The sequence below is a fragment of the Channa argus genome, chromosome 1, assembly GCF_033026475.1.
Source record: "Channa argus isolate prfri chromosome 1, Channa argus male v1.0, whole genome shotgun sequence".
NCBI classification, from domain to species: domain Eukaryota; kingdom Metazoa; phylum Chordata; class Actinopteri; order Anabantiformes; family Channidae; genus Channa; species Channa argus.
The window spans coordinates 40639287-40662391 of NC_090197.1; the positions used below are offsets into that span (position 1 = coordinate 40639287).

Here is a 23105-nt window from a genome sequence, read left to right on the forward strand (position 1 = left end):
TTTTATTCTAGTGCTGCAGTTCCCATTTTTTATAGTGTGAATTTGGTGAGAATGATTCGGTAGCACAGCCAGGAAGACAAAAGAGCAGGAGGGGTGCCTGCTGTATACTGTCTCATTGTAAATGAAGATCTTGTTAAGAGACTGACCTCTTGATTCTGTTGCATCTCCAGGGTAGAAACCATCTACAGCTGGTATGTAAGAGATACTATTTAGAATTCATTGCTCATCCTTTTTGGTTTATTGTTATATTTATATTTAAATGAACACTTTTTCCCAGCTGTTGTTTTAGTTACTGGTGTTAATGGTAAACATAATCTTAAAATTTTGTTGTCATTTTGACAACATTTTGTTGATTAAATTTACACTACAGAAGGCAGATATAAATCCATTAAATACATTTTACAAACTAAATCCTCCAATGAATATTCAGATTTATACAATGTGTATGATTGTATGGATGAACATTATGGACAATCCCACACCACACTGTACATCTTTTACAAAATTAGCAACCAGCTGTGTATTATTGTATTATATCATAACTACGTCATTTGTAGTTAATAGTCACCTTTTGTGAATTAATTGATAAATATAAACTGCAGTACAACTGCACAACAGGTCCATTAAATAACATGTAAAACGGACTCAAGAGATCACAGAGCATGCAAAGCCAACAGTGATAATATTATTCTGCCAAATATCTCATTTTAATTACACATGAATATGACAGGCTAAGTGATTCATCCACATGCATCTGACATGAAACGCTGTACAACCTGTTACACTTTCAGAATAATCACTAAATTGCAAATAATTTGTGTGTTGCAGCCGTTACTGTACAGTTAAAATGAGCCTATTAGAAGGTATACTGGAATCGACTTACCTTCTAGAGGCACAAAAACAGGATGAAGCCTAACAGCTCTCTTCACAAGCTCAAAACATCTGTTTTCTTTTCTCCCTCCTTCCTGACTCTCAGTGATTCTCTCTCTCTCTCTCCATTTGACTCTTTGCCTCTCCCTGGCTTCTTCTATTTCTTCTCCCCACACACATTCATTCCTATAAAGATCCTCACAACAGTGGCTGTTAGGAAACTGCAAACAATTCAGTGTGGCTGCTTCAAAATGCCAGGCAGAGTGATAGTGTGCAAAAATTGTAAACAAGCAATTCAATTGCTGTGATAAATACAATCACCTCTAAACCAGTCACATAGTTAATGCAGAAACACTGTTTCTAGATAATTCATGAGATAACTGAGGAAATTGCATTGGATGAACTGTTCCATATAAAGACTCAAAGACACAAGAATACACAAACATTTGATTGTTTTTTTCCACTTTGGAGAAAAATATTTTTATCCTCTGAATACATAAATACAGGAAAAAAAGGCTGTCTATCAATCAGCCTGTCAGCATGAAACAAAGTCCAACCTTCAAACTACCATTCCCCTTATTTTTTATGTGACATTAATAAATCAAGCTGCAGGCTATATGTTAATGTCCACAGTACAGATTTACAATCTTCTCATTTAACACTCCTCCACTCGAATGTTGTGGCTCTTTGTATTAAAAAAAAAACAAAAAAAACAACAACACTATTTCATAAAGAATATTTATTGTTCATATATAAAAATTATTTAGTTTACAGAATATAGTGCTTTATATTGTGTGCTATAAATGCAAATATTGCACTTTATATCAAAGTACAATTGAGTTACATAAATCAAACAACGTAAGCCATTTATAGAATTAAATTATCCTAAAACAAACAAACAAACAGATAAGACAGATAACAGATAAAAATTAGATAACTGTGATTTCTGCCTGTGCTTGTGTTATCCCAGCATCCTTTGCCATTGCATAGAAATGACCTTGTTTTTCAAGCAGGTTGCGTGGAGTGTCAAACTCCACTATTTTACCAGCATCAAGTACCATTACCCTGTGGAAGAGAAACACAGGAAGAAATGTGCATTTGAAAAGGAAGTCACTTCAGGTAATAAACAAGAAGGGAAGGTGTGGGGAGGAGAATGCTTGTTATTTAACCAAAGGACTGACTGATAATCTGGCATTTTTTCCTAATGCATTGTAATATAATTGTAATTAATATATTTGTATAAATAATAAGTATAACCCGTGTGCCACCTTTATTTTTTAATTTGGTGATAATTTTGGCTTAGTTACAGTTTTTGGCATGATTTGGCATGACTTTTGTTTTAGCAAAATCTTTTCAATCCAGTGTCTGTTACTTTTACATTTCATTTATACTCTATTCACTTTCCACCCTCAGGACACCTTCGTGGCACAAATATTCACACAAAAAACTGCTAAGAAATCATCCCACATCAGTATTTTTTGCTTTTTTCCACCCAAAATTCACTTACAAATAACTTTGATTGCATTAGTATTTTTGATGTAGTGCCAGAAAATCCCTCTGGACACCTTTGTGGCCAAAAATGCCTCATTAACTCCCATTGAAACTAAATTTTTAAATCTCACTTTCATTATAGTATAAAACCATGCATTCATTATATTCAGCATTTCATATTGAAGAAAAGTAGTGATATCTGATATTTTTACTATATTTAACTAAAATTCAACTGTTTTCCTATTGTAGGCGGTGAATGAAATTGTTGTACTTTTGCTTGTTATATAATGAAGGCAGTGGTAAGGCTAAGGTCATCAGTGGTAAGGTCATCCACGCACCACAGGGTCAGTGGTTCGATCCCTGGTCTCAGCTCAGCTATATAAGTGTTTCTGGGCAAGACACTGAAATCCCCACAGCCCACCCCAGCTGTGCAGTGCTGGTTTAAGCCCAGTAAAAATTGGGGAGGGTTGCGTCATGAAGGACATCCGATGTAAAAACTGTGCCAAATCCACAAGTGGACAATGATCTACTGTGGCGACCCTGAACTCATCGGATAAACCGAAAGGGCAAAAAAACAATTTATGGAGGTGTGTGACTACCAAGGGACCTCAAATGTGAGTGACTGATTAATTGATTTATTGATTGAATTTATTTAATGTTTGGTAGCAGGTTCGAAGCAGGTTTGAAGTTGTGTAAGTGATTTATTTTAAAAAAGCAGAAAATATATTCATGTATGATGATTTATTAGCAGTTTGTTTGTGCATGTACATTTTTGCCTGAAAGTGTCCAGAGTATAGTAAATTTGAGGAGGGCACAAGGGTTAAACCCACATGAAAATGTCATTCTTGATTGTATGCATTGAATATATCCCATTTAAGGTCCCATTTGTGGGCTTCAAATCAAGCACAAAATGAAACGAATGTACAGGAGCAGAGGGTTTAGCCAAAACATAAACACTAACTCACCTAGAGCTGTCCATGATGGTGTGCAGGCGGTGGGCAATGGTGAGAACAGTGCAGTGTGAGAACTCCTTGCGGATAGTAGTTTGAATCAGGTTGTCTGTTTCCAAGTCAACAGCAGCTGTGGCCTCATCCAGAATTAAAATACGAGATTTTCTCAGAAGTGCACGGGCCAGACACAACAGCTGCCTCTGCCCAACACTGAAAATAGGGAAACATTTGGTAATGTTACAAACTGTTTTTAAACACCCATATAAACCACAAATGTACTACAAAAGGAAAAATTTCAGTGGTACAGTGGTACAGAACATTTCGATCTACTGGCACAAACACTTAAGCAGTGTGGGGGTCATATATTGACTGTTCATTAAATCTACACTGTGCAAACACTCACCACAAGTTTAATGTCTAGGTAATTATCTGCAAATGCTTATGCAAACATGATTGATGAATAAAAGACACAATGAATCATGAGAGCAAGTGTTTAAGATGGCATATAGAACAACATCAAATACGCCTAATCAACAGTTAAACACTCCAGCTCCTCCACTTGATTATTGCACTGAAAGGATCGGATAAGATTCAGCTAACGGTGTATTAGAGAGTTCATGTAAAATGTAGATAGATGAATTGTGTCCCATCTGCGCAGTATGTTTACAGGTTTTCAATTCAACTGTATGTTGGTGGTATGTTTGTGTACCTTGTGACAGTACTAGTAACAAGTAAACGGGTTCAGCCTCAAAGCAAACATAGTCATCAGATGTTTGGTGTGTATTTAACCTTTTGGAATGTGAAAGATTTGAACAGTGGAACAGTTATTTATTTTTATGGCCCACCTGAGATTCTCGCCCCCCTCTGAGACTTCGTGCTTTAGTCCCTCCTGCAGCCCCGCTACATAATCCTTTAAATGAGAGAGCTCCAGCACTCTCCATATCTGCTCATCGGTGAATTTGTCAAATGGATCCAGGTTCATCCTCAAAGTCCCGGAAAACAACACTGGATCCTATGGTCACAAGTTTGCATGAGTTAGTGTACCATTTAAAACTGAATTATTTGTATGTCTTTGTGTTGATGTTTTTTGTACATACCTGTGGTATGATTGTAATCCTGTTTCTCAGGTCATGCAGACCTATTGTGGAGATATCTATGCCATCAATGATGATTCGACCTTCAGCAGCTTCAATAATTCTAAACAGGCAGTTTGTCAGGCTTGATTTTCCAGCTCCTGTGCGGCCCACTATACCAATCTGCACAGAATAAGAACAGAGCACTTCAAGTAAAACACAATTGTTGACATATTTTCATGTAGGCTTTATACAAAAGTAGCACTGCGGACCAACTTTTTCTAATCACAATGTGTTTGCATCCATAAAAATAAATTTTTGCACAAACAAGCTGTCACAGAGGATGCATGCCCACCAGTCATAACATCGACTAACATAATACTAACACAAGACAATACAGCAAGTAAAACAAACAAGACAAAAAAACCTTGATTATTTAGAAACTATGGTCATCTCTGCTTTTGGACAGTGGCTTTGATAAGAAGCTTATACTTTTGTACGCCATCATCTGTACATGCTGCAGATACTGCATCATATTAGTCTGCTAAAATGGACTTCAAAGTTTCAATTTTGCCAGTGTTTTACATTTAAGTCTAATGATGAACCTGTTATGTTTTTTTACACCTGAGGTTATGTATTTAAATTTTTTTACTGACTGTGATATAGATGCATAACAGCTACAGGGCTAAACAGAACTCTTTAGTTTGGAAATAGTTTGCTGAATTTGCACACATTATAGATTACACACACACACACTCACACATCTGCGTACAGACCTTCTCTGTGCTGTTGATGTCACAGGTGATTCCATGCAGCACCAGGTCTAATCCAGGTCTGTAACGAACCTTGTAGTTTTCGAACTGTAGCCTTCCAGCTTCAGGCCACTTCTCTGGAGGCCGAGTGTCAGTTACCCACTTGGCCTGCAGATGGGCAGACAGGCAGAAGTGGTGTGTAATTGGGTAGATGTTGGAAAGCCAAATGATTATAAATGTACGTGTACAGAAAAGCTCTCAATTTAACATACCTCATTCTCTATCTCGGTGTACTCGCTCACTCTCTCCACGGCTACAATGTTGGTCTCCAGCTCCGATGTCATCCTCACTAGCCAGTTGAGGGTCTGGGTTACCTGTAACAACCCAAATGGAAGGGAGGATTTTGTTTACATTGTTAAAATTATTGCACCTTATTATGAGTTATAATGCTATATTGTAATTACCACTAATATTATCGTTATCTGCAGTTTGTGTAAAGAGAGGTTGAGTGTGACAGTGACTAACATTGAGGGCGTAGGATATAGACAGGCCAACCAGGCCACTGTCCAGAGAATTTCTGGAAATAACAGCAAACAGAGCAGCGAAAAAAACCACCAGGGTTCCCAGGAACTCCAGACGAATAGCTAGCCACCTGTAATGTAAACAAACCCACATAAAAATACACACACCAGCTTAATGGTGTCCTTAACAATCACAGTGACCACGCCATCAGAAAAATAATTTGCTTGGATTCGTTGATGATTTCTGTTTGCAGGTGGACTTGCTCAATGCTCAATACCTCAATTGCTCAATGCTCAATACCTGACCTGTTTGACACTATCCATGGGTAGACGTTCTTGATGTTTTCATCAATCGTTTTTTCGTTGTGCTTAAGAAACCTATCCTGATGGCCGTAGGCTCTTATCACTGACAGTCCTGACACCGTCTCACCAAAGTGGGAGTATATAGGAGAGCGAGATACTGAGTCGAGACGACGCAGCTGTCTTGAAGTGGCCACATAAATGCGCTAGAAATAGAAAGAATGCAATTCCAATCAGGAGCAAATAGTAAAAACCTTAATTGGATTTTTATTCATTCTGCATTTTTCTCTGGTAGTTAAAAAAAATATCTGTACATCTCTTTTCTCTTTTTTAAATCTTAATTTGTATTGTTCTATACTGTTCAGCTTACCTGTACAAAGTAGTAGATGAAGGCCAGAGGAATGATGATGATAGTAAAGAAGGGAGTAGCCAAACAGATGACAAAGAGTGTCCCCAGCACACCCAGGAGACACATGAGCAAGGAACGAAATGATTGAGGAATGGTTTCATCCACTGTGAAAATGTCCTTAAGGACCAGTGTTAGAAGACAGACATTAGTCTTAATTTATAAAAACTTGAGTGGCTATGAGTGTGTTGTAGGAATCCAACTATAAACCTGCCTATTTTTAGAAAATACAGTTCAGTTGATCAGCAAAAATACTGACTCTTTTCTTTGTACTGAGATAAAAAATGGTTTGAGCAGTGAAATTGCTTTAACTCCACATTTCACAGTGAGCAGCTGAATTGATTCAGACTTTTTAAAATTACCTTCCTAAAATGACTTTTTCAAAAGTATCTAAGTATTAAACATGAAAAATAAGGAAAGGAATGAAAGCGTAAATAGGAAAAATATGTACCTTTGCAAAGCGGTTGACCACTCTGCCAATTGGCGTAGTGTCAAAGAATACCATGGGAACACGCAGTATGTTGTTAATCAGCCTTGAATGCAGGATACGAGATGCAGTGATCGCTGCATTAGCCATGATTAGTGTACCAAAGAACACAAAGAGGCCTGTGACAAAAGCAAAAGGTTTATAAACATATTACCAGACCATTGGAATGATGGGACAGAAGTCAAAATACACTAACAGCAAAGTAAGCTTAACCCTTCTTGTTGTGTGACCTTAAGTCATTAATCATTTTGTTCTTTTATTTGACAAGGAATTAATTAAAAAACTCATACATCTACAGGCAGCATTAGGTTGTCCTATCCTTGAACAAGCCTCAAATGCAGTTGCTGGTTATTTGTCCAGTGTTTTGCAATATTATTACTGATCCCTGCATTTTGCTATTTTGCTATAAACACCAATTTCAAAATGTATTAGTATTTTTATTAATAGTAGCAGTTGCATTAGTAAAGTTCCTTTTGAAACAATTACTGCTCAATTAAAGTTATCAAATGCTTTTGTTTTACTGATCTGTTCTTTTATTTGATGCATCTTTAATTTAATAAAATTATGATGAAAACAATGCAAGACATTAAAATAACCATCTATCATCTATTATCTATTTCTAATTTGCCACAAGAAAACCCTCCTTTGTAGGTACTGGGTTTATGATATTTGCCAGGTTGGTAAAACAGTGCAGTAATATGCAAATACTGTTTGTATAAACCAAGATTATCACCTTCTTCCATGCTATACCAGTGAGAAAGAAACATCTACAGTTGAGTGAAAAACAGATTTAAATCTCCAACAATGCATTGTATGATTCACTGAGCTGTGCTGAACATGATTTGAGATGTGCTACGGCATGTGGAGAGAGAAAATGGGGGAAGAAAAACTCCCTTTCACAAAGCTCCTGACTGAAAAAATGTAAGAATTTAGTCTGCTCTGCTCAAGATCACCTAAAATGCATCTGTGCACAAATCTTTTTTTTGTCCTGAATTGTAAATATAATTGGAATGAAAGAGTTAATTATCATACCATTTCATGTCCCATTCCCCGTGGGATTAGAATTTTATTTAGGCAATTCTTACAACTGAAATATCATATGTTGATAGATCATTACTAAAAGCTTTTGAAACCTTTTAAAAGCTCGTTCCTATTAACAAATAATTCCAGTTAACTATGGAATTTGAATGCTATCCATCCTTATAATGTAATATATTTTTTGTATGTTTTATCAAATACACTGTATCCTTAATATTATCAGTTAAGGATTTTAAATGCAACAGTGTCTGGAAGGTGACAATGTACAATTGTGTGTCTCAACAGTACAATTGCAAAAAAATAAAACAATTGGTGATAACACCTCAAAAGTGCTACAAGGATGTAAATATAATATGGTACAAAAATATAATCAATTATAGGTTTGTCTTTTTTGACACTAATGAATAGTTATTTTTAAGGATAACAATTCTCCCATTAAACATAAATATATATTTGAATCTCTTGAAGATTCAATCAGTAATTCACAATCCTAATTTTAGCAAACATGACAACAGCACAGCATTAGTTCAAGCTCTTGTGTTGTGCTGTTCCCTGCTGTTTAGTGTTAGTCTTCTTTTGTCCCAGTTTAATTTCTTCAAACATCGTGACAAAGTTCATCCTGTCTCCAAAGACAATTGGATTTAAATTATATGAAAATTACTTTCAGTTGCTAAAAACATAGCACTAATGAAAGAGTTATTTTGGGCATCAGTATAAAAACAACAGAAGATACATTTGGATGAAACAAGATTGAATGAAGGCAAAACCACTTTCTTGCCGATTTTTGGAAGAGAAGATTACAGTCTTAAGGTATGTGTGTAAACTGGAGAAGTACAGAGAAGGTCATGGGGAGATGCATTGTGTCTTCGTAGATTTAGAGATTTAGAGACGTATGACAGGGTGCAGAGAGAGGAGCTGTGGTGTTGTATGAGGAAGTCTGGAGTGGCAGAGAAGTATGTTAGAGTGGTGCAGGACATGTATGAGAGCTGTAAGACCGTGGTGAGGTTTGCTGCAGGTGTGAGAGAGGAGTTCAAGGTGGAGGTGGGTCTGCATCAAGGATCAGCTCTGGTGCTGCTCTGGTGATGGACACGCTGACAGATGAGGTTAGACAGATATCTCCACGGACTATGATGTTTTCAGATGACATTGTGATTTGTAGTGAGAGCAGGGAGCAGGTGGAGGAAAATCTAGAAATGGAGGTCTGCTCTGGAAAACAGAGGAATGAAGCTTAGCCGCAGCAAGAGAGAATACATATGTGTGAATGAGAGGGACCCAAGTGGAACATTGAGGTTACAGGGAGCAGAGGGGAAGAAGGTGCACGACTTTAAGTACTTAGGGTTAATGGTTCAGAGCAACAAAAAGTGTGGAAAAGGGGTGAAGTGGCGAGTGCAAGCAGGTTGGAACGGGTGGAGAAATGTGTCAGGTGTGTTGTGTGATAAAATAGTATCAGCGACAATGAAGGGAAAGGTGTTTAAGACGGTGGTGAGACCAGAGATGTTGTACAGCTTAGAGACAGTGGCACTAAAAAAAGAAACAGGAGGCAGAGGTGGAGGTAGCAGAGCTTAAGATGTTGAGGCTCTCTTTGGGAGTGACGAGGATGGACAAAATCAGGAATGAGGACATCAGGTTAGATGTTTTGAAAAAAAGTCAGAGAGGCCAGATTGAGGTGGTTTGGACATGTTCAGAGGAGAAACTGTGAATATATTGGTAGAAGGATGCTGAGGTAGGAGCTACCAGGCAGGAGGTCTAGAGGAAGATGAAAGAGGAGATTTATGGATGTAGTGAGAGAGGACAATAAGTTAGTTGGTGTGAGAGAAGAGGATGCAGAGGACAGAGATGGAGGCACATAATTCTCTGTGGCGACCCCTGAACAGCAAAAAAGGCACATATATATATATATATGTGTGTGTATATATATATGTATGTATGTGTATATATATATGTGTGTATGTATATATATATATATATATATATATATATACACACACACACATATACATATATACATATGTATGTGTGTGTGTATATATATATATATATATATATATATATATATATATATATATACATATACATATATATATATATATATATATATATATACATATATATATATATATAATTTAAAAAATAGATTTGCCTAAAAAGCAAACACAAGGATGCATATTGTCATAAATGGCATCTTTCTAAAGGTAATCAAACCCAATATTAATGGATATAAGGTATTTTGTAAGGTCCTTGGACAACTGTGTTGAGGTCAGGTGAAAACATTTAAGTTGGATATATTTTTCATATCTCTTCAGCTCACACAACACAAATATAGAGAAAACTAAAAAGGTCAATAAATGTATTTTATAAAATGACAAAATGAACTATTCCTTTAAGACTATATTATGTTAGATGCATGGAAACACATTGGCCAGACTGCATGGAAAATACTATAAAACAACTTTGATCCACAACAGCAAAAAAATAGTGGAATGTAACTGTTTGGTTACCCTGTGCAACTCCCAGAGCTCCAAACACTCCCACCCTCATGTCTCTCTTCCAGGCAGGGTATGTCTTGTTGTAGTAAACCACTGCATCATTGGTCCATTCACTGAGCCACAGGTTCTGCCCAATGAACGCAGCGTTCTGGATGAAGTAAACTACGAAAACCATGATGGCATATCCCCATCCCATGGCACGCAGGTACTGGAGGTAAACTGAGAACTTCACCTGGATCAGAGAAAGAACATAGCTCAGGGACCTACAATAATTTTCAGGGTTTAAGTGCGCATCATATGTGCAACTAAAACGTTTTAGGCAGTACAAGAACTTAGATTACCTGTCCTGTTTCCATAGCTTCCTTCTCAATTAGCCTCTGGCCTTTGTTGGATTCATCAACGCGCTCTGATTTCTTTAAAGAACAATTTTTTCTTAATCTGACACTGAAAAAAGGACACAACAGATGAAATAAGAAAACCGAAATAAAAAATACCTCAAGTATAAATAAAACATAAAAATACTTTTCAGCCATCAGTGGCTTGCGATTGAAGTGTATCCTAAAGGAAGCCCACTGCCTTCACAATAATCCTCTTCTCACACTCACATACACACACACCTGCTGTTCTTCTATATTCTCACCCAACACTTGTCACTGACACTGTGCTCTAACCTGCCCTGGCGCTTGCTGCGGCGGATACTGTTTTCTCGCATGAGTGTGACAGACACCGTGTCTTCTAAAGGTGAATCAAGTGTATTGTCGTCTCCTTCAGGGATGAGCTCTACATCTATAGTTTCCTGGCAACGATCTGTAAAAATACAGTCTGTTATTCATTGACTCTACACTTTACAAAATGTATTGTACAATAAATTGTTCACTATAGGCATAAAATCATTGCACTTATGCATTTATATCTGCTGCAAATAAAGCCTTAGCCAACCTGTATACAGTATAATAACATAGTAGCCAACATGTTTGGTTGTGGTTAAAAGGTGCATGATTTTTTGCAAGTGACTCAGTGAGAAAAAACTTATAATTACCTGACTCTGAAAGGGTCTGATTAGTTTGCTCCTTGGCATATGTGTCTAGAAACTCAGAAAAAGCTCCTCTGCTCTCACGAAGGCTGTTGTAAGATCCAATCTCAGAAACACACCCATTCACCAAGACCACTATTTCGTCCACGTAAGGCAGGAAGCTCACTCCATGGGTCACCAGGATACGAGTCTGTACAGAACAATATGCATTGAGCTTCAGATGTAAAATTCATTGGGAGCAATGAAATATGAAAAGATAACCTGCAACATAAATCAGCATGCTATTGAATTTACTTAAGTGCACACTTTTCATACTGTAAATAATTTGGACGAAGAAAACATTTTTATCCTGAACTGCCTGCTACCAGTGTTACACAGTTTGCAGAGAATCATATCTTATTCAAATAGAAGGTCTTTTGAAATGAAACACCTGCATACTGATCAGCACAAACCTTATCTTTGAGAACTCCATTGGGTCCAATCACTTTATCAAAAAGATGCTTTCCTACATGAGAGTCTACGGCAGACAAAGGGTCATCTAACAGATAAATATCAGCTTGACTGTATGCTGCCCGGGCCAAACTCACACGTTGCTTCTGACCCCCTGAGAGGTTGATACCCTGAGAAGATAGGAGAGGAACATACAAGAATCTAGGAGAATACAGAGGTTCTCTAAATGCTGTTTCAGTATGGTACTCATGTTTCCTTATTTATTACATTTTTGACAAAACATTTCATCAATGTAATGCTGCCTAACAGCTGATAAGCCTGCCTTTTTCAAGCTTGCCCTCAGAAACAGATTTACAGTTCTATGCAACAATAACACAGCTTTGATAAAATAATTTTTTGAATTTTTGAATCAGTTTTTACTCTCTGCAAGTTAAAAGCAACCACAAAGCACACATTGCCTTACTTACAAGTATATAGGTTGCAAAATACAGTGGTTGTAAAGAGCAATTTGACCAAGGATGAAAGATTTCATATTGTCTTAAGCATTACAGTACTGAATGCATAAAACTTACTTTCTCTCCAATCTCTGTGAGGTCACCACCAGGCAGTAGCTCCAGGTCAGGGGCTAAGGCACAGGCCTCTATCACCTGCTGAAGCCTGCTTTCCTCATTGGGACAACCAAACAGGATGTTATCCCTCAGAGTTGCATTTTGAATCCAGGCTTGCTGTGGCACATAGGCAAGAGAACCCTGGACAGAAAGACATTAAGGGTCAGATGGAAAGTTTTTTTATTTGTTTGCCTATTGAAAATTTACAAAGCTATAGCTGATGGACTCACAAAATCGAGTTAGTGAAGTAAAGGCTTTATACTATTCTTATATGAAGATCAGGAGCAATCTTTTGAGATAAAATTAACCATTAACCTACATTTACACTGTATGTACAGCAGCTTTCTTAATTGTAAACTTAACTTTTCTAGGTCTTAGGGTAATGTAGGTACGTTTGTATGCACGGTTGTAATGCAAGTGTAATATCAGAGCTTATCTCAAAAAGCTGGTTTCTCAGTAACTTGTAGCCTTAATAACAGCGAATTATGAAGCATTCTTGAAACATAAACAGAGCCACTTCACCACTGTATGTACTGTATGTATATTCATGTTTTTGTTTTTCTCATTCACTCCATGCTTGTGTTGTAAACACTGTATAGATGAGTAACTACTGCCATATAGTTATTCAATTTTTTAATCATCAAAAGAATTCAGTGAAAAAATGAAGGCTTTGGCTGATTTTCTTTTTTATAGCCTCAAATGCAAACGATGATAAACCATCCTGAAGTATTTACATCATGAGTTGAATAATCTTTTGTGCTCTGAAGAGAACTGAATATATACTTTAATCCCTTCAGGTCATTATAACCATAAAATAGCCTGAACTTAAGTATTTCATATAAAATATAACAGAGTTTCTATACTATATGCTAAATGGATATTTTGTAAAGCAGATATCAGGACAGAAATAAGGGAGTCACCTGAATATTGATAAAGCCTTTGGTGCTGTGCATCTCTCCCAGGAGAGCTGATATGAGAGAAGATTTTCCTGCGCCAACAGCTCCCACCACTGCTACCAACCGGCCTGGCTTGATGTCCAAGGACACACTGGCAATTGCAAACGTCCAATATTGTAAATACAGTAGGGTACAAATACAAAGTCCTGCAGCCATACGGCATAATATTCAACTATGTAATATAACGTACTTTTTCAGCAGAGGAGCAGCTTCTCTATCCCAAGCAAAGGAACCATCACATACAGTAACAGCAGAGTCTAACAGGTGAAAACAGATTGAGACATGTGATAGATGAACAAACTGGCAAATAAGCTTCACTGCTCAGGGGAAGAAGAAATGTAAATGCAGATGAACGTACTGAAACTGGGGTCATGGCGCACAATATCACTTTCAAGGTCTTCACCTCCCAGAAACTTCTCCAAGCGCTTCTTAGACACTGCTGTCTGAAGTGTCAGAGAAGAGGTTAGTGAGCTTTTAGTATAGCTTTGATATGTGTGCACGTAAAGTTTGATTGTTGTTCTCTTACTTGCACAATGGCAGCAATGAGCATGGGCAGCATGGCGAGGGGAAATCGGAGGATGTTGAAGAGAGAGATGGAAGTGAATGCTTTCTCAGCAGTCAACACATTGTCTGTGCTCACTCCTACAAACACTGCAAATGTAGCCAAAGAAACCTGCAAAATGACAGTGAAAAAGGAAAACTTAATCAAACATTATCCTTGGCCCGCTGCTTCCTGTCTTTTTCAAGGAAGGCTCGAAAAACTCACCAGAGCCGGAGCACAGCTGAAGATGAAGGTAGAGACAGATGTCAGGTAGGCAAACTTCCTCATGACTTTCAGTTCTTGCCCCCTAATGTCTTCCACCTGCATCTGGAAGGAGGGCTCCCATGCATACAGCTTCAGAATCTGGTGGAAGGTGAAAGACAATGAGGGGTGGGAAAGTGGTGAATGCAGTATAATGAAAAACTCTGAGGATTAACATTTCAGCTTTTTCCTGTGACATAAAAGTCTTTCATTTGAAGAAAACCTAGAGTCATCCACACTCCAAGAATTGGTTTCAACTATCTTCACACAAATAGCAGAGTAATAATTAACCAGCGATGGTGAACTATTAACTCTGAAAGAATTAAATCAAGTGCTCACCTTTATTCCATTAAGTATTTCATTCATTATTTTCAGTCTCTTGTCTTTGAACTCCATGTTCTTTATCTGAAAAGAGATTATGTAAATCAGAAAGCAAAGTGTTATCAAAAGTAATGTTTTAGATTTGTCATACATAGTGGAGTGTTTTTTTTTTCTTTGTGCAGTATTTGGCATAGGTAGAAAATATTAAGAATATAAATTGAATGTAACTTCTTCTGCCACCCACACAACCAACCTTTATCATTCAACACTATCAACACTTTATGAAATCTCTCATTTGACCCTTTTTAACCCCTTCTTTATGCAAGATTGCACTTTACAATCTGAAAACATGATTAATTGTATTAAAAAAAACAGCAGTAGGTACTGCAAAACCATTACATACAGTATGCATCATTCTTGCTGTTTCTTATTTATTGCTTTCAACTTCAATAACCTTTACACAAACTTTCTACATTTTAGAGATAATGTACCCTATATGCACAATTTCACTGACAGTGTAATTCATTAGATTTTTGTTCATTAGCTTTTAAAACAGACAGTCAAAAGTTTCTAATGAGTTTTATTTTTAACTTTTTCATTTCAATTTAGGACTTTCAAAACATTCTTGTTTATCATCTTATTGGGAAAAATATTTTTTCTGTGTTATATAAATAATCAGAATAATGAAGAGACAAGAGCTGAAAAGCCTCACTCTTCCTGCTGTTTCTTAAGTGTGGTCTAAATATAGAAGAGACATTCAGCATGAATCCAGTAAAATGGAATGAGAGCTCACAGATTAAGTGAAAATTGTTTAAGGTATAAATGTTTACCAAGATTGACTGTAAGGACAAATAAGAACTTGATGTCGAACTGTTGGTTGTTCATATTTTAAGGGTCCATGAGTACCTTGAAAATGTATTATAGCCATTACTATTTTGCTCTTAAAGTACTGTTAAACTCCTATGGCCCAGTACATACAAACATATTGAAAACATTAAAATGTATGGTAATAACATGTTATTAGTTTTGTATTGGAAGGATTTAACACATTCTTCACTCTATGTATGGATATAACTTTGATGATGAATACAATTTAAAAGTAAAATTCTTGGTATATACACCAGACCTGTAACAACTAACCTGTATGTGTGTATAATTGTACTGACCTGGATCTTTCTGGCCTTTGTGGCAAGCAGCCCATTGATCGGCACCATTAGCACCATGACTGCCAGTCCCGCCAACACTGAAGGTCCTAACTCCAACCAAAGGAAGGCAATAGACAGGATGATCTGCAGAGGGCAGGACCACAGCAGGTGGATAAAGTTGGTCACATCATTGAAGCGCTGTGCATCTGCTGACATCAGATTCACAGTTTCCCCGACCGTTGACTCTTTACGAGTGTCATTAGACACCACCAGCGCCTTAGAAAAGAGACAAAGAGGTTAATGATAACAATAATTCTGTCAACACATGATTGGAAACGAGATAGTCATCTATAAAGGAATATTTTGTCATTGTGAGGTCACTCCTGTTTTACCTTTTTGTACACGGCAGCTATGAGGGCAGTGCGAACCTTCATCCCTAGCACAAAACAGCGCTGGAAGTACTGCTGCAGGAAGAGAGACTGCAGAATGGCCACCACTAGCAACAGCACTGCATACAAATACCCTTCCCAGGTATAGCTGGATGTGTCCTGAGTAAAGGAGATCATCAATCTAGAAAATAAATACATATACTGTAGGCAATGACACAGCTCAACACATGCTGCTATATTCTCTCTTTTGTATCCTATCTGCTTTTCTTCCTCCCTCATCATTTCTCTTTTGCTTTCAGACACTCGTAATATCAACTCATGTTTAATAAACATGGAGAACCTTAGTAATTAAAGATTAGATCTTTAACAGGGGGTTACATAACATGTTATGTCTATTTACAGATTTTGGGAATAACTGCCATATTTTTCAAAAAGAAAAAAAAAAGATTTTGACACTCGGAAGGTTTAGAAAAATCTGACAGCTGCAGGAATTCACTGAAAATATCCCGAACATACGGGATTTTATTTTAAACCTGACTCACTTCAGAAGCTGAGGACTTGCAAAAGCCAGCAGGTCCTGTAGAAGTTTGTAGAAGGCAGATTCTAACAGAAGCCCTTTAAAGGTCCTATAAATGGTTCGGATCAGCCATGAATTGGGATAGTTCTCCTGTTGTTCCTTTGCGTCTTTTTTCTTTTTCTTTTTATCTTCCGTTGTTCCTATTTCCTCCTATAGAAAAACATTGTTTCATCATTGTCTTTGAGAACACGGTAGGCTGCAATTAATCAGCAATAAATCTGGAGGACCACATAGATAATCAATGGTTTAACAAGAAATAAAATACATTTGAATTGCAAAACAATGTAGTATATATGTGTTTTAAAGGTTTTTGTCTGCCATTTACCATCATCAGCACATCGTGACTGACACCTTTCCCCAGACCGTTGGAGAGGTCATTTTGAGAGGCTGCTGCCAGTACTTTGTTTGCATTCTTTTTGCGTATCAACTTTTGTTGGAAGCGAACCCGAGCTGCACCCAACTCTGCTTGCATGAAATTCTGGAATCGCTGGTTGATGTAGGCTGTACTGTCCTTCTCATTCAGCTCCCACATGTCCTCCTGAGTCAGGGGCTGCTTGTAGCCTTTCACCACCATACTAGAGAGACAAACAGAAGTTATGGCATACACATGTGGGTGTTTGCTAGAATTTGAATTGTAGCACTTTCTTATTTACCTGTGAAACCAGTTGAAAGTGATTCTGCTCAGAAATGATGCACCTGCTTCAGGATTCTATATGTATCAAAACATTAACAAACTTTTTTAATATGTTCACAGACTATGCTGCTGAAGACTCAGCAAAAATCTGTCACAAGCTCAAAGGATCAATAATTGAATATATAAAAAATAAATCTTCTTTTCCTTTCGGCTGTTCCCTTTCAGGGGTCGCCACAGCGAATTATGTGCCTCCATCTAACCCTGTCTTCTGCATCCTCTTCTTTCACACAAATTAACTTCATGTCCTCTCTCACTACATCCATAAATCTGCTGTTTGGTCTTTCTCTAGACCTCCTGCCCGGCAGCTCCAACCTCAGCATCCTTCTACTGATATATTCACTGTTTCTCCTCTGAACATGTCCAAACCACCTCAGTCTGGCCTCTCTGGCTTTATTTCCAAAACATCTAACATGAGCTGTCCCTCTGGTGTCCTCATTCCTGATCCTGTCCATCCTCGTCACTCCCAAAGAGAACCTCAACATCTTAAGCTCTAAAGCTCTGCTATCTCCAGCTCTGCCTCCTGTCTTTTCTACAGTGCCACTTTCTCTAAGCTGTACAACATCGCTGGTCTCACCACCATATTGGACACCTTTCCCTTCATATTAAAAAAAAAGTCATAATAACTTAAGGATTGAATACATAAAAAGATACCTGTTTTGCAAGCTCCTTGGTTTCAACAGGGATATCCGCCAGAGCAGACAGGACAAGAGCTATCAATTCCAGTGCAAAACTAATGTAGAAAAGGCAAAAACGAGGGACATCCTTGACTTCTCCCTGATGGTCAAAGAAGAGTGGAGAAAAAGCATTTAAAGGTGATGAAAATGCAAAAGTAAATATGCTGATAAACATGGACATCGACAATTCATTAAGTTATTGCAATATGCCTGTGTATTAATGATATTTTTCTGCTGAATTCCTTATTTATAACTTTTCTGCTCATACCAGCCTGAGTGCCTCTCGCAGAAGGGTCTGGAAGGGAAAGATGTCGCACAGAACAAGTAGCAACCAGAAGATGAAAAGAGAGGTTGAGTCTACTGCTCCTTCCCTCCTCCTCATTGCTTCCTGGCAAAGCAGCAGAAGGATCTAACACAAGCGACATATCAGAAAAAAAAAAGTCAATAAACATCTTTTGGTTTTAATGCTACAGCAAAGGAAGATATTATTTACCCATGTGACAGCAAACAGAACAGGATTTCCATAGTATACACCAGGATTTTTAACTGCTGAGGGTGGATCTTTGCTTGGACCGTAATCTTCACCTAATGTGACCCCCAGACCCGCTACGGCTGTCAGGAACAACAGGGACACTACAAGCTGAGGGGAAGAAAGAACAGTAAGACATAAAAATCTTACATGCTCTTACATGAATCCACATATTTTGTGATATCACAATAAAAATTTAAGAGGCAGTTATGGTCAAATACGCAACTTACATAGTGTCAATGCATTTGTAGAAGACATCTTATGTCACTTTTAACATTAAAAACTACACACTAAGTTCTTATTTGTCCTTATAGTCAATCTTGGTAAACGTTTATTCCTTAAACAATTTTCACTTGATCCTAATCTGTGAGCTCTCTATAAATTCTATATTTTTTTAATAAAGGAGAAAGACCAATTAAAATGTAGGACATTTTAAATACATAAATTGTAAAAGACCAAACATAAATTATGATATTATTATTATGAGCTATTTTTTGTTATGTATCAAACAATATGTCTGGAGGGGAACCACATTGGATTGAGAAGGCAAATGAAATATTTGTATCTTTGGGCTCTTGTACCAAGATTTGTTGTAATTATGGCCCTAAGTTGCACTGTAAATACAATCTGCTGCATCCTCAGCATCTCTAGAGCAGCCAGGAACAGTTTGGTTCTCTTGATGAGTCCATTACCTGTTTGCAGAGGTAGAGCTTAGTCAGGTGTTTGTTGGTCACATGTTTCCTGCTGCAGAGGTACACCAAATGCCATGGGGTACAGAGCCACAGAAACCCCAGGGGTATCCAGACCAGCACCGTCTGCTCAATACATACTGGGAGGTCTGGGTCTTCTCTTTCCAGATACGAAGAATTCTGAAGTGCACATGCAAACACATATGCATTAAGCAAATAGGAAAAGCACTGAATGAATGAAAGAATCAAGATCTGTCCTACTAGTCTCAGAGGCAGGGGAATGCAAACAAACCATATTACTACACTAAAACAGCCCACATCTCCCTGAGATTTTATCAACAGTGACTCATATCATTAAATTCTCTGTCACTTTGTGCAGCAGCATGTTTCTCTTTTGGAGAGGAGAATGAAAGTGAGATGGACACTAATGGATTAACAGGAATGTGGAGTGGAAGGAGCTAAACACTGAGGAGTGTAATGTGTTAGGACAAATTATCCTAACAGTGTACAAAAAATATTCATGTGTTTCAAAGCATTTGCAAAGCTTTAAAATCATGAAAGAGTATTTCAAGCACTCAAGTCATGTGTGCAAGCAACCTGTTATTAGAATAAAGCCTGTACTAATTTTAGTCTACACACACAATACAAGCTCAAGGAGAAAATGTTTGATCTACACCAATCAGCCACAACATTAACACTGATGGTCTTAATAATGTCATGGAAGACGAGGATCAGTATGAACACTCTGAGCAGTTTGTGGCTACACAGCCCCACACCCAGCAAAATGTGGTAGACTGTGTACCGAGGTGGTACACAAAGCTAATACACACGTAAAAGTGCAAGTATTAACCTATATAACCACTTCAAATCTTTTATTTAAATAAGAGTACTAAACAGATTATCTAGATGTATTATCAAAGGTACAAAAGTAAAGGTTCTCCACTACGAAAACAATATATTTTGTTAAACAATATGTTATTTTGGTAATTTTGGCAAAGCATGGCAGTAATTGATAAAAAAATAAATGAAACAAATAACGGTCAGAGATCACTGTTGGTAAAGGTGGAGCTGACCACTTTATGTGCTGACAGGTCATTAACCCATAATGAGAAATAAGCATTTTATAGTTCTTTAATAGTTTGATTTAAAAAATATGTGTAAAAATATACACACATACATATGTATGTATACATGTATGTATATGTATATACATATATATGCTTATGTATATATTTACATATATACACGTGTATACATATATGCATATACATACATATACACACATATATATATATAAAATGTGTCATATTTTTACATTAAAACCAAAAGCTGGTATTAATGTTCATTGGTGTATAGTATCTGTACTGTCTGGACAGATGTGTCTATATTTTAGAAAGCATGAGGAAGTGTTCATAACTATAAATGTTAAGTGGCTGCTTTATCAGTTCAAGAGATTCTTTGAATATAGTCAGAAAAGTACAGTTTCAATGGCTGCATCTAACAAAGTACGTGTACTTATTCTAATCTATTAAGAAATCACAAATAATGACCATAAACTGTCCATCAAAGTTTCACAGAGGAGAAGGCTTCTAGTCTTTTGTCTGACCAAACATCATAAACAAAAAAGAATTGTCAGATGCTTCTTTTCAGAGAATCTGAAATTATGTGGCAATTTTCACCATTTGTTTACTGCAAAAATTAATCCAGGCAATCAATTACCCAAATAATTCAGCATTGTCTTGCAAGGTTTTCTAGCAATTGTTTTGCCTTGAAGAATATAGTAAACAACCTTGTTTTATTTTAATAGCTCATAAACGTCATGTTGTTGGATCTGCTGAGTCATGTCTTAATTTATGTTTATTCACAGTCACATGTTCACTGTGCTCACTCTGTACAGAGGTTGAAAACAAAACTGTCACATAAAACTTTATAAGATTTAAAACATGAGTGTTTGAACATATTTCTTAGCAATACTTTTAATAATAACCTTCACACATTGCAGAAGATTAACATGATACTCAAACATTATACAATATAACCCATTTAAAAAACAGAAGCCTGGCGATATTGAAGCTATTGAAAATGTGTGTATAATTTTTTGTGTGTCTCTCTTAATAAAGTGATTGTTGCTGTTTAATGATTAAAAAAGAAAACCAAAAAATACATAAATAAATAAAAATTGTATCCATCTTCTGTAATTCTCTATACTTACAGGTTATTGCTTATGTATGTGTCTATGAACTTTATTCAGTTTTAACCCTGGTGGTTGAACTCACCCAGAAGATGGACCCACAGTATTCCTCCAAGGCTGCAGCACACATGGTCCACAGTGAGGGCTACAATCCCCCTTAAATGACTAGACAACCAGACCCCTTTCACCCTCCTTTCCACTGCTTCCAAGTCAAGCCCTCCTAACCTCTCAACTGTTCACGCACAATTACACAGACAATTGCAGGATGTGACTCTCAGGGACTTTGAGTCTGGAAACTTTTAAGCTAGCTACCTTTCAACTTGTGTCGCAGGAAAAAGACGCTTCTGTGCCAACGATATATAATATATAATAATCTAAAGAACAGATGGATTTTGCCTGACTCTCAATTTTGTAGAGTGAAGATCTTCAGTTTTATTTGCTAGAAGTCCTCAGTGGCTTGTTTGGTGTCTTCAAGAAGCATACACTTCTAGTTCCCCTGGTGTAAACGAAACAACTCAACTCAACTGCAGTCAAAGTTATTTAAAAAAAAAAAAAAAAAAGTCCAGCTCTCTACCAGCCCACAGACACTCCTCAACCTTTAGATGTGTCTAAAGTTCAACATTTCAGGCATGTAAGAGAGAAAAAGAGCAAGCACGGGGGCTTACAAGTATTCCTTTGGTGCTTTTCCCGCTGAGGGGGAGAGCCCAACAAAAAAAGGAATGTGTTTAGGCAAGGGGAGGGGATTGACTCATTACAACCCCTGTCCTGTTAAGTTTTAACATCTCTCTTGTGTCCCTTCACTTTCTCAGGACAACCTTCGGAACTCAAACCACATCAGCTTAACTTCAGGCAGTCAAACATTAAAATTAAGTTGTTGCCTTGAAGTTATTTGTTAATTTTTTCTTTTAAAAAGCTGATGTTAAATGTCAAATACAAATGTTAGCTGGTGGGAATCTGGAGAGTGGGAGGAGTGTTGTCTGCTTTACATTATCCCCCTTTCTTTCTATTTCCTTTTCTGCTCAAGAAAAGCGTTTGAAAACATATGCTATATCCTATAAATTTAAGTCAGAGACATTGAAAAAAGCTTCTGACTTTCCAAGCACTGTGCTCCTTAGATAATTAAAGAGAAGGAAACTAACCGAAAGCCCATAATAACCCCAAATAACTTTACGTTGTGCTGTGTTCTCCCAGTTTGTAAGATCCCTCAAGAGGTAAATTGCTACCAGACCCATGTTCAACATAAACCCCAAAGCATGCTTCTGATGAGGCTCATCCAGCCTCATATTTCTCTAGACTATGTCTGAATGTCAATTTCTAACATTTTAACAATAAATTAAATAAATAAATAAATAAAATGACAATAAAGACTATTTTTGGTAAACAAGTGCAAGTGAGCAAACATGGTGATGTAACACCCTAAATCCTATTAAAAAAAAATGTATATTCAGCATGACACAGCCTAACCCTGCATAGGAAGTTATTCATTTACAATGATGAAATACAACGGGTGTTAGGGTTTAAAATGTGTGTCAAAGTTTTTCAATGACTATGATGGTTCAGAAACAGATTACTTGAACTGTGTGGTGGTTAATCATTATCTGGTTGATAACGTCACAGAGCTGTAATCTGCCTGACTAACTGTGTGTACAGCCCCAAAGACAGGCAGGTAACAC

General features: G+C 37.1%; 1 protein-coding gene across 1 annotated transcript; it reads right to left on the reverse strand.

Moving 5' to 3' along the window:
- Nucleotides 1-1315: 1315 nt before the first annotated feature.
- abcc2 (ATP-binding cassette, sub-family C (CFTR/MRP), member 2) lies at nucleotides 1316-22125 on the reverse strand. Its single transcript, XM_067520566.1, has 32 exons — nucleotides 21518-22125; nucleotides 19245-19421; nucleotides 18517-18663; nucleotides 18292-18432; nucleotides 18001-18123; nucleotides 17309-17364; nucleotides 16981-17230; nucleotides 16621-16805; nucleotides 16082-16259; nucleotides 15711-15965; nucleotides 14563-14628; nucleotides 14188-14325; nucleotides 13948-14094; nucleotides 13780-13864; nucleotides 13612-13678; nucleotides 13386-13512; nucleotides 12430-12606; nucleotides 11860-12027; nucleotides 11414-11597; nucleotides 11046-11181; nucleotides 10716-10818; nucleotides 10387-10606; nucleotides 6815-6969; nucleotides 6328-6483; nucleotides 5964-6163; nucleotides 5662-5788; nucleotides 5409-5510; nucleotides 5161-5304; nucleotides 4409-4567; nucleotides 4157-4323; nucleotides 3327-3521; nucleotides 1316-1935 (listed from the first exon to the last, which is right to left on the reverse strand). The coding sequence occupies exons 1-32, from the start codon at nucleotides 21560-21562 to the stop codon at nucleotides 1800-1802; spliced, it is 4716 nt and encodes a 1571-aa protein (XP_067376667.1). The 5' UTR covers nucleotides 21563-22125; the 3' UTR covers nucleotides 1316-1799.
- Nucleotides 22126-23105: the final 980 nt, after the last annotated feature.